Source organism: Alternaria conjuncta (genome assembly GCF_024043145.1).
Source record: "Alternaria conjuncta strain BMP 0040 chromosome Unknown scaffold_8, whole genome shotgun sequence".
Taxonomy (NCBI): domain Eukaryota; kingdom Fungi; phylum Ascomycota; class Dothideomycetes; order Pleosporales; family Pleosporaceae; genus Alternaria; species Alternaria conjuncta.
In genome coordinates, this window is record NW_026250097.1 from 968,899 (window position 1) to 985,224 (window position 16,326).

The window sequence follows — 16,326 nt, forward strand, 5'->3', positions numbered from 1 at the left end:
TATAGAAATACTAAACTAATACTAGTTAGAAACTAAAAGTAGATAAAGCAGACTATACTTACCTTTTTTATAGGCCTTACTTTTTTTATAAGTTAAGTAAGCGCAGACGTACTTAGTAACGTCTATAGTTATACGCAGCTAGTAATACTAACATAAAAGCTTAGCGTATAACTTATACTTACTACTATAGCTACTATATATGCTCTTATAGGTGTACTTAATAACTTAAGTGTACATAACTCTAGCAGGTACGTAGACCTTACTTTGTATATATAGTAGGTTATTAGTAATCTTATAATTACTAAGCTCTAACCTAAGATATTCTTTGCTATAAATAAGCTTAAATAGTAGTCTACGTAGTCTGTTCTTCTTAGCCTTAATAATTACCTATAGTACTACGTTATTCTTATATGCCTTTTTAATATTATTAAGTAAGGTCTTAATTAATATTTTAGCAGGCGTAGGCGTAGGCGTAGGTGTAAGCGTAGTAAGCAGCTACTTATTAATTAGAGTGTTAGTTAGTAGTAAGGTAGGTAATATAATAGAAGATATAACTAGTAGTGTAACTATAGACGTAGTAATAGACGTTACAATTAGTAGTATTGTAGTTAATAGTGTTATAGAGTTAGTTAGCGCTACAGGTTTATGTAGAGTTATAATAGATAAGACTATAACGTTATTAGCTATAACGTTAGCGGAAAAGCTAGCTAGAACGCTACTTTCTTCTCTTTTAGGCTTAACTTTAGGTAGTATAGTAAGTAAAGTATAGCGCTTAGAGATATTATCTTCTTTACTAAGTTAATATAATATTTACGTAATAGCGGGAATACTCTTAGAGAGAGTATAATAGTCTTATTCTAGGCTAGTAAGGTAGACTATATAGCGCAAGCCTCTATCTTTAGTAACATAAATTAAACAAACGCGAGCTTCTAGGTTAACCTAGTCTAGCTTAATAATAACCTAAAGCTAGTGTTATTAGCGCGTATTATTAAGTATCTTAGGTAAGTTACTAGAGCGTCTTATTAAAGTATCTAGCTTAGTCTCTTACTTTCTAGAGTAGTACTTAACAAGAAAGTTAAACTCTATAAGAAACTTAGCCTAGCGTGCCTATTATTAGTTTAGACACTTTATAGTTATAAATATTTAAAGAGCTTAATAATTAGATAACACCTTAATAGAATCTTTAGTACTAGAAAGCTTAAAGCGCTATTCTTTAAAGGCGTTAACTATTACTAAGAGTTCTTTATTATAAATTTTATAATTATACTTAGCTAGTATTATCTTATATAATAGAAAAGTAACTAGACGCAGAACGCTAAGCGTATTCTTCTAGAAGAGAATAGTAGCTATAACAAAGTTAGATATATTAGTTTCTAACTATATTTCTAGATCTAGGTTAAAGTGTATAAAGACTTCTACAGTCTTAAAGGCGTTCTTAAGCTAATAAAACGTAATAACTACCTTACTATTAGAAGCTAAAGAGAACTAATAATATTAGTTCTTTCTATTACTATTCTTACGCGTTAGCTCTATTAGTACTTTTACAATATAGAAGAACTCTTTAATAAAGTAATAGTAGAAGTTAGCAAAGCCTAAGAATAATTAGACGTTCTTAACTAAATAAGGCACCTACTATTTAAGCACTATAGAGACTTTCTTAGAGTCTATTTTAATGCTGTCTATAGTAAGAATAAGACTAAGGTACTTAACCTTCTTAACTTTAAACTTACACTTAGTAGAATCTAAGTAGAGACTAGTATCGCAGATCTTAGTAAGAACTTTAAGAACGTTAGCTTTATAAGCAGCTTTATTATTATTATAGGTATAGATAAGTACGTTATTAAGATAGGTAGTATAAATATTATTAAGATATTTGCGTAAGGTCTTGTTAATAAAAGTCTAAAACGTACTAGGTGCGTTATATAATCTAAAGAGCATAACTACGTATTTATACAACCTATAACAAGTAAGAAAAGTAGTCTTTTTTTTATTACCTTTCTTAATATAAATAGTATTAAATACAGTAATAATATTAATAATTATTATTTACTTTACCTTTACTATGTAAGTAAGAGTCTTCTTAATAGATAGTAGAGTATTATAGTTCTTCTTTATAATAGTGTTAAGTTAACAGTAATTAACACAAATACAAAGACTACTACCTAGCTTCTTAATAATAAGAATAGGTAAAGCGTATAGCAAAGTAGATAGTTAGATAAAGCTCTGTAAGAGCATGTTATTAATATATACCTTAATAGCGCAGGTTTCTATTTATATTAGACTATACATCTTAGGCTTATAAATACGTCTATTAGTGTTAATCTTATAGTTAACTTCTAGACAGCGAGGCGCTAGTTTACTAGTATTAACTAGATTAAACAAGTCTAGCATCTTCTTATATAGCTAGTTAGAAACTAACTTATAGATCTTAGCTTTACTAATATAGAGGCTATTTATTTTCTTTATATAGTAGTTGTAATTCTTCTAACTAATAGTAGTAAGCTCTACAATCTTACGCTTAAAGGTGTCTAAGTTATAGTTATTATTATTATTTAGTAGGTTAGCGAGCTTCTTCTAATTCTTTAGTTAGACCTAAATAGCTTTATTAGAGTTACGCGCAGCTATTAAGTAAGCAGCTTTAGTAGTAATAATATAAATCTTACTTAGCAGACTTGCGCGTTACAATTCTAATTTAGAAGAAGTACTATTACTATAAACTATTTCTAGTAGGCTATAGTTAAGATAGAATAACGTATAGTAATATAAGTTAAATGTTATACTCTATAGCAAAAAGGTAAGCGTTAGGTTATAATCTTTAAGCTATATTATTTCTAAGATAAGATTATATTTACTAATATCTACTATAAAGTATATTACTATAGAAGTATAGCTGCTATGTTTAACTAAAAGCTCTATAGCTTTGTTTAGAGTATTAACAACTTTACTATTAGTAAGAGAAAGTCTAATAAGCGTAGACGTTACTATAGTTAGTAGACTATTATTCTTAACCTATTATTAGTTTATAAAGTAGGCACTAGCTCTAGTGTTAATAAGAGTGTTAGTCTTCTACTACTACTCTAGGTACACTATAGTGTATAAGTTATAGCGCAGCTAGTTAGTAGACTTAGAGCTACCTATAGTAGTTACTATAGAGATATAGTAATTAGAGACGTTGTAGGTATAGATGTTAGAAGCTAAGTCTAATAATAGAAGTCTAGCGGCAGCAACCTTAAGGTAATTATAATACTTACGTATCTTACAGTTCTACTAGATATCTTTACGCTAGTTTAGCTTCTAAATATAACTAGTGTTAGAAGCATTTAGTTTTCTAATACTAGGTTACCTATCTTATCTAACTTCTTCTTATTATTAGTAGTTACGTCTAATTAGGTATTAGCGTTAGCGTTATTATTAGAGTTAACTATATATTTAGCGTTAAGAGCGTTAAGACAGACACTACTAATCTTTACCTTAATCTTATTCTAGTCTAATACTAAGCAGCTCTTCTTATTACAGGCTTAATAACTCTTATTACTATATTAGAAGTAAACCTAAGCCTTTATTATAGCATTCTTTTATACTTAGGTACGCTAGAAGGTAGCTTCTTACTACTAATCTTATATAGACTTATTCTTCTAATTAGCGTTATAGTTATTAGGCAAATAGATACAAGCCTTAAGTATATAGAACTTATTCTTACTATTAGTAGTTACAAGAGCTAACAAGGTCTTGCCTTAGTTAATCTACTACTATATTAAGTCTACTTTGCAAATAGAGTTAAGAAACTTAATAAAAGTATTCTCTTATTTATTATTAAAGCTAATAGACGCAGCCTAGGCAAGTTAGAGATAAAGCTACTATTAACAGTATAAGATTATAATAGTGTTAGCTATCTTAGTTAGTTAGTGCACTACTATAAGATAGCCTTACTAGTTAGCAAACTTCTCTATTTAACCTATAAGAAGAGACCTATTACTAATCTTAGTTTAGGCCTTCTAGACTTACTTAAAAGTAGAGCAACTAAAGTAGGTATTAAGAGTCTCTAGAATGTCTATGTATAAACAGAAGTTATCTATAGAGTCTTTAATATAGACCTAGACATTACTATTAATCTTAGCCTCTAGATACTAGATCTATTAGTTTACAGAAAGAGTCTTGCACTTCTAAACTATAAGGTAATACTACTTTAAGTAGTCTTTACTAGTATTACTACTTTTCTATACTTTAATATCTAGAAGCTTAAAGGTAGTTATACGCTTACTACTAATAGTAAAAGTAACTTTCTATATAGTCTAGGTACTATTATATAAAGGCGCAACATACTAGTAAGAGTTTATATTTAGTAGGTTTACAGAGTAGTAGTTACGCAAGTAGAAGCATAATTATAATAGTAAGAAGCAAAAGTAACGCTATTAGTTACGCAGTATATTATATTAGAAGAAATAAAACTCTAGTTTATAAGGTGTATTACGCTAGCTTAGGTAAGAATTTAGAGAAGTAGTATAATAGTTAACACGCTAGGTATAGTGCTTAGGTTCTACTAAAGAGTGTTATTATAAGGTAAAGAGTTAAAAGGCAGAGTTAAATACCTAAAGACGTTAGAGTACGTTGTTATACTAACGCAACTACTAGGTAGTAGATTTATTTAGCTTTATATTTATATTAGAAACTAGAATAAGCTACTATTCTAGAGCCTTATTCTACTATACAATATCTTTATAGTTTTTATTCTTCTTAGCGCGCTACTTATAGTAACGCTTAGAGCGCGCCTTCTCTTTAACTAGTTATTTCTTAATAGCGCTATACTTCTTATAGTACTCTATATATAATGTATAGAACTTATACGCGTCTTACTTTTTAAAGTTATAGTCTTCTTATAAATTAGTGTGCGCTAGATTATTATAAACGTTATTAGAGAAGAATAATAGCGTCTAAAGTATATTAATATTATCTTTAAGGTTCTAGTTCTAAGCTTTAGCAGCGCTAAGAGAAGTACAAAGTTTCTTAGTCTTAGCCTCTAAGTACTAGACTCTAATAAGAAGCTTCTTGTTTTGCGCTTCTAATCTAGGTATAGCTCTAATATACTTATTAAAGTCTTTCTTAGAGACAGCGCCTTTACTTATATATAGCGTAGAAGCTACTTTCTTAAGTCTACGTATAATCTTAGTAAAAAGAGTACGTAGTAGACTAGGCTAGTTAGTAGCAAGCGCTTATAAGTTATTATTAGAGGTAATAGTAAAGCAAGTGTCTTCTATAATAAATTCTTAGCCTAGATTTAAGTTATACTATTTAGTCTTATTATTATTCTTATTATTAGTGTTAAAGATCTCTAAGTATACTTAGCTATTACTATAGCTTAGCTTTATATATACTTATAACTTATCTTAGACTAACTATAGTTAATAGCTACTAAGAAAGACGTTATACAGTTTATTAGTAGTAATAGAAACTATTATAGGCTCTACCTAGGCAGTGTCTTTACCTAGCTAACCTAATTCTATAATATTAGAAAGTGTAGAGTAGCTAAAGGTGCTCTACTAGCTAGGCTTAGTACAGCAAATAGTAGAGAGAGAGATAATCTTAGTGCCTTAGCTAAGAGTGTTTTAGGTATTAGTTAGAGAATTAGAAGTAACAGTAAGTAAATTACTATTATTTCTACTAGTTCTACGTTGCTTATAACTAGAATCTTAACTACGCAGAGTAGTAGATACCTTACTAAACTTAGTATTGCGCTTAGTGCGCTAGACTAGGCTAGTAGAAAGAACGCGCAAGAGCTTAGCTAGCAGTAGACCTATATTTAATTAGTAGTAGCTAAGAGTAACGTTAGTGTAGAAAGTATTACTATTAAATATTATAATAATAGTTAATAGTTAAGTGTAATAGTAGTAGTGTATATAAAAAGAGAGAGAGAGTAAAAAGTAAGAGAGTAGTGCGTTAAAATAGGCAGGAGTAGAGTAAGTTTATTTACTACTACACAGTTCTACTTACTTATTATAAAGTAGTAAGCTAGACCTTCTACTATTTACTAAAGCATAGTGTAATAATATTATTAGTTAGTAATAAGATTAACTATAATTATTTCTACGTAGCAACGCAACACTTTCTTAAAGTTATAATACGCTTAGTAATATTCTTTAATAATAGGCTTTTAGCGTAATACATCTTCTGTAATTAGTAATAGCGCGCGCGCTACTTACTTAGTAAGTTCTACTCTATAGTTATGTAACAAAGCCTTATAGTAGTAGTAGCTATTCTAATCTAGAAGTATAACTAAAGGTAGAAAATATATTATAAGAGTATAATAATTATTAGCGCCTTAGCTACAGAGTTATAATTAGATATTTGTAAGCGCGCGCTAATTCTTTTAGTACAGTTACTACTACGCGTATTCTAAGTACTATAAGGTAGACGTAATATAGTGTAAGAGACGTTAATAGATAAGATAATTATATTAAGTTAAGTACTAAGTAAGATATTGCGTATAGGTTAAAGAGAGCTATATAAGCTAAACTTTAATGTTTAGCGCATAGGCTCTCTACTAGCAGCTTAGTAAGCAAAGGTTGCGAGTTTAATCTACAATAATAATATCTAATATTTTAAGTACTCTAAAAGGTATCTTTAAATATCTAAAGAGCTACTTTACTTATACTATTAAAAATTCTATTCTAGCTTTTATTAAAGCTTTTATTAAAGCTTTAGTTATTACTATTTTATAAATATATTTACTTAAGTTAAAACTTTCTATTATTTTTTCTTTTAGTCTTACTTTTAAAAAGCTTATTAGTAAAATATATAAGCTTTTTTATAAATATTTTCTTATTAAAAATATAAATTAAGTTAAAAATTACTTTATTACTAGTATAAAGAAGTTAGACTTACTAATTACTTATACTATTAATATTTATAACTTTATATACGCTCTAAAGTTTAAGATAAAGCTATTTTTAAGTATAAAAGCTACTATTTAGTAGTAGTATAGTACTTTAGCTAAAATTTATTATATAAATATTAAGAATTAGAATACTAAGAATATAGTATTTTTAGCTTATACTATACTCTCTAATACTATTACTTAGATAGATACTATAGAGTTATACTATAGTTACCTTTAAAGTTAGTAGTCTTTACGTTATTCTTATTAGCTATAGAATTAAGATAAAATTATTATTAATAAAAAATAAATATAGTAAGTCTAGTTAGTAGTATACTTATTACTATATATTATATTAATTATTTCTAGTTATTTCTAGTTATAATATAAACTAAAAAGTTATATAAGTAAGTATAAAATAAGTCTATACTAAAATAACTATATTACTATAGTAATATATACTAAATTAATATTAAAATTATTTAGTAGTTCTAAAAAAGACTAGCTTAAAGTCTTTTAATATCTTTTAATATCTTTTAATATTATTTTACTATAAAAATAATACTAAATTAGGCTTAAGGCACTAAAGAATTAATATATATAAGTGTAAAGATTTTATAATTTTATTTTTTTTTAGGTATTAGTAGTATATAACTATAATAGTATACTTTAGTTATTAAGTTAAAATTTTTTTAAATTCCTATAGTTAAGATACTAAAGCTAAGGCTTACTTAGACACGTGATACAGATCTGATAGCCGGAAGATCTGTTATTCCTGCTACGTTTCCTTACATTCACCCATCTTTCCATACTATGCGTCCCATCGGTATCTCGTAATGAAGAAAAAGAACATTGCCCTAACGCCGCCGCTCTTGCTAGAAATCACGCAATACGCGCTTCTTTCATATACACATGGCCGTTGTCAGAAAGCAGAGAATAAGACACAAAGAAGATGGACAAGAGTCCTAAGAAGAGCAGGAAGTTGGTGGGTCTGAGCCATTAGATTACCTGGCATATGTGTTTGAGTTGACTTGGCTCGCCATGACCATCATCCACACGAGGAATATGCTTCCGATGATCCAGAAAGCGAACTCGGCTTGCCAGCATTGGCCTGTCTACTGTTAGCCATATGTCTCTTCACTTGTCCGAGTGGTTTCAAACACCAAGAATACTTACAGATATTCCTCTGCTGCAGGAATGCCAATGTATCCATGTTCGGCCCATCCACGTCGTTGTTGAAGACGTATGTATTGCACTGGTTGTTGATGTTGGGTCCGGCGAAAAGTTGTATCGCGGTTCCGATGATTCCGGCGATGAAAAGGACGAGGAGGATGAAGGAGAGGAGCATCATAGTGCCTGGGAGGAGTTTCCGTTGCGCGATGAAGACGATCTCGATAATGATGAAGATTATGGCCAGAGTGCCAACTGTGACGCCGTAGGGCATTATCCTGTTAAAGGAATTAGCAAAGCATTCATATGTATACCTCGCTCACTATGCTGGCCGCATAGGAGGTTGTAGAGTGTACATACCATGGCGTCCCCAGTCCCATCCGATCTTGTATCGCCATAAACTGCGCATTCACTCCCAATATTGTTCCGGCTGTTGCAAGCATGACAATCGTCCAGATGTTCAGCTGTAGGTCGGGCCAGTAGTACTTCTCCCGTACTACTACCGCTGAGCCCACAACTGTGCCTGAATGTCCTGCGCGAGCCATTGTATCTTTCTGTCGCGCCTCGGCGGCTAAGTCGGGAGGGTTCTGGTGAATGCGATTGCGGGCAGGCTTGCGCTAGAGTGTTCTTGCTGTGGCGTTCGATATGCGCAACGGTGGTAGTTCGCCGGTGCAACGGTTCTTCGAGTCCAGAGTTCTTGCGCTTTGAGCTACAGAGCCTCGTGTCGTTGATTTGCTATGCCGCCTATCCGCAGATTAGGCTTGGGACTTGGCGCTGTCGCAACGTTTCCCTTCTCCTATACCGCGAAAATCGGGGTGCTTTTTCGCTCCCGTTCTCAATTGCTTTTGTCGCGAAAGTATCACGAGTCTTTGCGCTCGCGGTCGTGTAGTGCGTGCGATGATGGATGACGTTACAGGTAACCTCAGCAACGTGCGAGGGTGTTGCGGGGCGGATGCGGAGGTCTCGGAGGTGCCTCAACAGTGAACACTTCCTTCAGCGTGATGTTATCGTGGACGGGAGAATCAGGAAAGATGTTTGCGGAGACGCGGGGAATAGAATGATGGAAATTGCGAATGCACGATGCTGAAATTGCCAAAGCCCCTGTTGTTGTGGTCCGAGGAACCTTCATGGCAGCCCAGCCTCCCAAGCTGGGATGGGGCTGGGAACGAGACTATTGGACCGGCGCAAACATCCCTTTGCTACAAACCTGGCATGTTGACATGGCTCCAGTGTTTGACAGTTGTGACGTCTGATTTATTGTCTACTGTTAGTTTCTTCGAAATTAGCATTGACTGGTCTGCGGATGTTTTTCATGTTGATAATAAGCCATGCGGCTCACTGCAGCAGCGCGTAAACTATACTACAGAGCCACCCAATGCAAACAGGCATCTAGGTACGGATCACTCATGGTATACATCCATACAGCTGTATATAGCAAGTTCGCGTTTGGCAGACCTTCCAGATGTGCAACACTTTTGGAAGCGCTCTTTCATGGCTGCAGTGAACAACTACCAGTCTGACGAACAGACCGTAGTCTAGCGATTTCCAAAACAACAGCTCATACTAGCGTAGCGCACCGAGTGCATTCCTGTGATCTTTGCCGTGTAATCGATAAGCCTGGCTTGCGGCGTCTTGCGAGCGTTTCCCGCACGGTCGCTGGCGTCGAACTCTGCTCTAGGAAATGTTTCAGTCGCCCAAATGCATCGGGCAGGTTGGACTTCAGAGTAATTTGACTAGAAAATATAACGCGCACATCCTTTACAAGATGTCCATAGCATGGCGCCATGTCTAGACATGATACATTGGCCCCATCAACTCCAAAACGCCTCAAATGATCATGGTATCGGTAGGTAATCGTAGGATCGAGCCGAAACGGCAGCGCAAACGGTTGCGCATTGCCAGCGTGTTCCGAATGAAGTGGTGACCGTCCCGGATCGAGGCACTTAGTATCCTCCTCGGCCACGTCCACCAAAACCACCACCGCCGCGTCCACCTCTTGAGAAACCACCACCACCGCCGCCGCGACCGCCGAATCCACTTCCTCCACGGCCACCGAAACCGCCGCCACGTCCAGGAGGTCCACCACGTCCCCGGGGTGCTCCACGACCACGACCTCCGAAGCCACGAGCTGCGCCACGAGGAGCTCCACGACCGGCACCGGCGGCCCTCTTGGGTTTCGTAACACCACCGACGGGCTTAGGCTTGGGAAGGAATCTAAGGGAATTAGCGCAAAAATCCCAAATGCATCTGAACCGGCTCACCTGTCAAGAGGGAGCAGCTTGTCGCCTCCAATGTAGAATTTGTCGCCAGCCTTGAAAGACTTGGCTTGTATGCCCTCTTGAGGCTTGATGGTGAAGTAGACCTGGTTCAACGGGCCGAGGATTTCGTCGACTTTGCCGATGGGTGTCTGTAGCTGGGTCAGCCGGTCATCCTTGTCTTTTCCCGTCGCGGTATATGTACCTTGTTCTCCAGGTAGATGGGCGCGTTGAAGTAGGGGATCTTTGTGTTTATGGATTCGCAGAACATCTCGTTTTCGCAGTCGTGAACGAATTTGCCCATTTCTAGCATGGTCATTAGCGCTTTGCTTGACCGTGTGATCGCGCCACGTACCGATGACAGTGTCTGGGGGTCCGAAAGAGCCTCCTCCAAAACCACCGCCGCGTCCTGTCGCGCATTAGCTAAAAGTCGTGTAGAGCTCCAGACATGCTACACACCTCCACGAGGAGTAAATCCACCACGTCCGCCGAAGCCGCCGCCGCGACCGCCACGAGGAGTTCCGCGAAATGCCATGTTGTTGGTGATGTTGAATGTGGATCGGTGCGCGAAAGGTGAGCTTGGTCTAGAGCTTCGCGAAAAGTTCGACTGAAAATGAAGTTGCAGATAGCGCGGCCAATCGGTACCACGTTTCGCCGGTGGCTCCTTCCGCCGCATGCAACCCCACCAAATGCGCCTCCTAAAGGGCTAAGTGGGCTGTCGTGCGCGCGCATCTTTTTGGCATTGTGACTGAGTCTGACGTTGCTTTGCTTTCGGACCGGACTCTGCACACCGAGCAGGAGTCATCATAGCGCCCGTATCTATTATAGATCTACTGCACTCCCAGCACACCCCCGAGTTGCAGCACCTCGCATACGCCTGAGTCACAGCTCATACAACCCCGCCCAACGCGCCCGAGACTCGACAACACCAACAACATGGCGGACGCAGTCAAGGATGCAGTCAACTCGGCTGTCGAGGGCGTCAAGAACTTGGCCGTAGATGCCGAGAAGAAGGTCGAGCAGAAGGAAAACAAGGCCCCAAAGCCCAAGAAAGAGAAGAAGGCCAAGGGCGATGCTGGTGATGGTCGTCCATTGATGCTCGACCCTGCGCCGGCCTTCATCGACCACCGCATCCAGATCTTCGAGAAGCTCAAGGCGAAATACGACGAAGAGATAGCCCAAAAGCCCCGCGGTACGCTCCTCCCATAATGCCGCCGATTCCCAGTACTGACACATCACGCCTTGCAGAGAAGATCACCATTACCCTCGAAGACGGCAAGAACATCGAAGGAGAGTCATGGGTTACCAGTCCCGCCGACATTGCGCGAAACATCGCGAAGAGCTTATTCGAGCGCACCGTCGTTGCGCGTCTGGACAAGGGCACACCGGATGAGACCTTGTGGGATCTCGAGCGACCTTTGGAGAAGAGCTGCAAGCTTGAACTCCTACCATTCGACGACCCCGAGGGCAAGAAGGTCTTCTGGCACTCGAGCGCACATATCCTAGGAGAAGCATCGGAACGTAGATTTGGCTGCGACCTCTGCATCGGTCCTCCAATTGAGGACGGCTTCTACTACGAGATGGCTCTTCCAGACAACGCTGCAGTGGATCCTGCCGACCACAAGCCTCTCGAGACCATCGTCAACACTATTGTCAAGGAGAAGCAGCCATTCCAGCGCTTGACCCTCTCCAAGGACGACCTGTAAGATTGTCATCCCACGCATAAGAAGAATGCTAAAAGTTTCCAGACTCGAGATGTTCAAGTCGAACAAGTACAAGCAGCACATCATCAAGGACAAGATCGCCGACGGCACCTTCACCACCGTGTACCGAAACGGACCGCTGATCGATCTGTGCCGAGGACCACACGTACCACACACAGGGCGGATAAAGCAGTTCAAGGTCATGAAGAACTCCGCGTCATACTTCTTGGGTGACGCCAAGAACGACAGCTTACAACGTATCTATGGTGTCTCATTCCCCGATAAAGACGCAATGCAGGCCCATCTCAAGTTCCTCGAAGAGGCCGCAAAGCGAGATCATCGCAAGATTGGAAAGGAACAGGAACTCTTCTTCTTCCACGAATACAGCCCGGGTTCATGCTTCTTCCTCCCGCACGGTCAAATTATCTACAACACACTACAGGCCTTCCTGCGTGAGGAGTACTGGAACCGTGGGTACCAAGAGGTGGCATCACCAAACATGTACAACTCAGCGCTGTGGAAGATCTCTGGTCACTGGCAGCATTATGCGGAAGACATGTTCACCTTTGATGTTGAGAAAGAGAAATGGGCGCTGAAGCCCATGAACTGCCCTGGACATTGCCTGATATTCAAGCACCGCGAGCGAAGTTACAGGGAACTGCCCATTCGCATGGCCGACTTTGGTATCTTACATCGAAACGAGGCTAGCGGTGCGCTCACAGGTCTCACGCGAGTCCGTCGTTTCCAGCAGGACGACACTCACGTATTCTGTACCCAAGACCAAATCACAGAGGAAATCTTTGCACTTTTCGACTTCCTCAAGGCGGTATACGGAAAGTTCGGCTTCACATTCAAGCTGAAGCTAAGTACACGCCCGGAGGGTTTCCTTGGTGACATCGATACCTGGAACAAGGCAGAGGCCAAGCTGACGGACGCCTTGAACGAGTTCACAGCTGCCGGTGGTGGCGCTTGGGAGCTGAACCCTGGAGATGGTGCCTTCTACGGTCCCAAGATCGACATCACCATCTCTGATGCTTTGAAGCGAGAGTTCCAGTGTGCTACCATTCAGCTCGACTTCCAACTGCCCAACCAGTTTGAGCTCGAATACATGACGTCCGAAGTCATTCCCACAAAGTCCAAGGACCAGCCTCAGGCTCAGGAAGGCGGACACATTGAGCAGAAGAAGGAGAAGCTGGAAGGCGCCGACGTCACAATCCCCAAGAAGATCAAGGAGCCGCAACCAGGTTACGCTCGCCCTGTTATGATTCACCGTGCTATCTACGGATCCTTCGAGCGATTCATCGCGTAAGCTTCAGTCCCTACGAATTGCTCGAACATGTTCACTGACAAGAGTAGTATCCTCACAGAGCACTTTGCCGGACGATGGCCTTTCTGGCTCTCACCTCGTCAGGTCATGGTCATTCCCGTCATGCCTGGCGCGAACGACTACGTCAAGGAAGTACAGACAGCGCTCCGCAAACACCACCTCCACGCCGACATTGACATCAGCGGCAACACCATGCAAAAGAAGATTCGCACAGCGCAACTCGCACTTTACAACTTCATCATGGTCGTTGGTGCCGAGGAACAACAAGCGAGGGCTGTGAACTGGAGGAACCGTGACGACCAAGAGACACAGCAGCGTGGTGTCATCGTGCCTCTCGATGAGGCGATAGAGAAGCTGGTCAAGTTGAGGGATGAGCGCAACATCGAGAACAAGGTCTAAATTCTAGGTGATAAGATATATCAGCAAGATGCATGGGAAGGCGTACGAGGTATGAAGACACGATTTGATGAAGGTGGAAAAAGGTAGTGGAGTGCTTATGGACCTTCAGTGTCGGTTACAACATAGACCAGAAGTTGACCACAGCTATATCATCGCATGAACGATTTCAAATGAAGTACGTTTGAGCGATGACTATTGCCTGCTATGCTCAGTACCCAAAAAGAACCAGATGTCGTGGTTTGTCACATCGAATATTGTGGATAACTGAGAAGATAACATCTCATTTAGCAACGACGCAGAACCTGGCACATGTAGCTAAATTCACTGTGACATGTGCAAATGAACATCAAAGATAGAGTGCTAAAGCGGCATAAATATCGACATTCAAACGAAACAGACAATCTGTAAGTGGTATCTAGCGAGCGCGATGAATGATGGAAAGCATGCTTGCAACGCCGTGCATAGGTATAATGAGAACGCCTCGCGCAAAACAATACAGTAACACATCAACTCCGTCGTAATCAGGTTCGTTACCAACTTTGCCATCTCCTCTTCTCACCCCTTTGAGAGCATGTGAAACATCAGTATACAGCATCCTGCAGATCACCATCCACCCCTAACCCTCCTAACCTTCTCCTTTCCACCAACGCGACCGGCGGTGATGCGGCGTACCCATCGCCTGATAGCCCAGCCTCTGGCCAAGGCCTGGAAAGCCAGGACATCGCTTTCCAGTTGTTGACGTCGGGCATCTTGGATTGCCTTCCAACGTCGCTGAATGATTGTGGCGGCATCGACCATCTTTTGTCGAGCCTGTGCTACTACAGCGCAGTCATGCGCTATCTTCATGGCTTGGATGCGAGTACTTATCTGGCGACGGAGGAGGAAACGACGGACAGCTGACTGGATAGTCGATGCGGCGCGGTGTGTACGAGCAAGTGGCAATAAGCGACTAGCCAGAAAGGACAGTGTGAGGAGGGTGAAGTCTCGACTTGGGATGGAGCGAGCGGTGTTGTGCTGCGGCGTGAAGAGCGCAATGAATGAGGTTGAGCAGCCGACGGCCTTGAGCTTTGCTGCCAGACCCAGACGTCCGTTTCCTTCAGTGGAGATGGTCAGGTTTGAGGGCAAGTAAGTATCGACAATGACCTCTAAGACCTTTGGATCCGCGAAGCTCGTTGTCAAGTTTGCGACGCGCAAGCCATGGAGACGAGCAATGGAGCGGGACCAAGAAAGAAGAAGACGCTTGTGGTATGCCATACCGTCCAGCTCAGATGTCTCTTCCTCTTCGTTCTCAGAATCGAGGACTCGTCCCTCGTAGCTGTCTCGGGCTCTGTACCACTGGTTGCGGAAGCGCTCCGTCTCTTTGACCAGCTGCGGCCAGTCGACAAGACTTCCAAGGCCACACTTGCCGACAAGGGACCACAGAAGCGAAAGCGTCTTCTCGCGATGTCCGTCAACGATGTCTTCGGCTCGGATGCCGCTGACCGCTGCGCTAGGCATGCCTGGCACATTGCTCAATGCAGCCAGGGCGATCTGAACGTTGTAGACCTTCTGGGGACGGCCAATGGCCGGGTATTTGAGGTGTTGGGAAAGGATCCAGGTGTCCTTCTGCGAAGGGTCGAGGGAGCTGTTGAGAAGCTCACCGCTTGGCAGGCTAAGAGTGACGGTGTCGTCCTGCTGTGTTCCAAGGGTAGTAGACGGGTAGAGTAGTAGCTCCACAAGACGAGTGAGTACGATGCCATCACGGAGGTCGATGGCGATGTTGTCGATCTGATAGGTGTACTCCTGTAGTGGATACTGGACATGTTCAACCTTGTAGTTGAGGTGGTGTAGGGGCCGAGTAATGTCGCCGTGCGAAGGTAGCAGCATCTTCGATAGCTGATGGAGGACCTCCACAGACGTCTTGTATGAAGACGTTGTTTGGAAAAGGCAGCCTGGCAAAGCGTCCGTTGTCTTCGCTTGGTCGAGGATGAGAACCAGCATCAGACTTCGCAGTGCAGTACGCCGCCACGACCAGCCTTGGGAGCCAAAGTCATCATCACCACGTGTAAGGCTTGCAATGCTGCCGCCCCCAGATTTGACCCTGACGGCGTCCTCGTTCTTGATGAGAAAAGCGGACAGAAAGCTTTCGATCGCCCGGCGCTCTGCGCGATACTGACGAGACCCGTCATCTGAGCACGTTGAGCCTGTGGACAGCCGGCAGGGTGTCGTAATTTGGCGACCAACGATAGTTTCAGCTGCAGCACGTAGCGCGTTCAAATCGTATGACTTCGTCCATAGGTTGAGGAACTTCTTGCGCAGTCCGACGTCGTCCTTAAGTCTGAGTGTCTGAGCGAGGAGGTCCTTCGGTATACTCAGTGCGCCGAACTGAAGCGAAGCCTGTAGTCGCTTGTGGAGTGATGGCATTGCGGGATCGTGGTAAATGGCAAGCATCTTCTTGCGCATCTCCTCCGGACTCTGTTCCGCGTTCGGGTCCCTGGCCGCCGAGTCAAACACGGAGTTGAGAAGCTGGGTGATGGCGACTTCCTGGTAGGTGAGCCAGTTGTCCTCGTACAATTCCGGCTGAGCCAGATCCTCTTGCAGTACTGGGTACTTCTCTCTTGA

The 16,326-nt window shown here is 41.1% G+C and overlaps 3 protein-coding genes across 3 annotated transcripts; 1 reads left to right on the forward strand and 2 right to left on the reverse strand.

Moving 5' to 3' along the window:
• Nucleotides 1-7,875: 7,875 nt before the first annotated feature.
• Nucleotides 7,876-8,586, reverse strand: J4E85_006131 (uncharacterized protein; the record flags this gene model as incomplete). Its single annotated transcript, XM_051470371.1, has 3 exons — nucleotides 7,876-7,982; nucleotides 8,048-8,319; nucleotides 8,402-8,586. 3 exons carry the CDS (start codon nucleotides 8,584-8,586, stop codon nucleotides 7,876-7,878), a joined length of 564 nt encoding a protein of 187 aa, XP_051325859.1.
• Nucleotides 8,587-9,984: 1,398 nt separating this feature from the next.
• Nucleotides 9,985-10,831, reverse strand: GAR1 (H/ACA snoRNP pseudouridylase subunit; the record flags this gene model as incomplete). The annotated part of the gene is made up of 5 exons (XM_051470372.1): nucleotides 9,985-10,255; nucleotides 10,303-10,448; nucleotides 10,502-10,602; nucleotides 10,652-10,705; nucleotides 10,756-10,831. 5 exons carry the CDS (start codon nucleotides 10,829-10,831, stop codon nucleotides 9,985-9,987), a joined length of 648 nt encoding a protein of 215 aa, XP_051325860.1.
• A 401-nt stretch (nucleotides 10,832-11,232) lies between these two features.
• J4E85_006133 (uncharacterized protein) lies at nucleotides 11,233-13,725 on the forward strand (the record flags this gene model as incomplete). Its single annotated transcript, XM_051470373.1, has 4 exons — nucleotides 11,233-11,488; nucleotides 11,545-11,998; nucleotides 12,045-13,304; nucleotides 13,356-13,725. 4 exons carry the CDS (start codon nucleotides 11,233-11,235, stop codon nucleotides 13,723-13,725), a joined length of 2,340 nt encoding a protein of 779 aa, XP_051325861.1.
• Nucleotides 13,726-16,326: the final 2,601 nt, after the last annotated feature.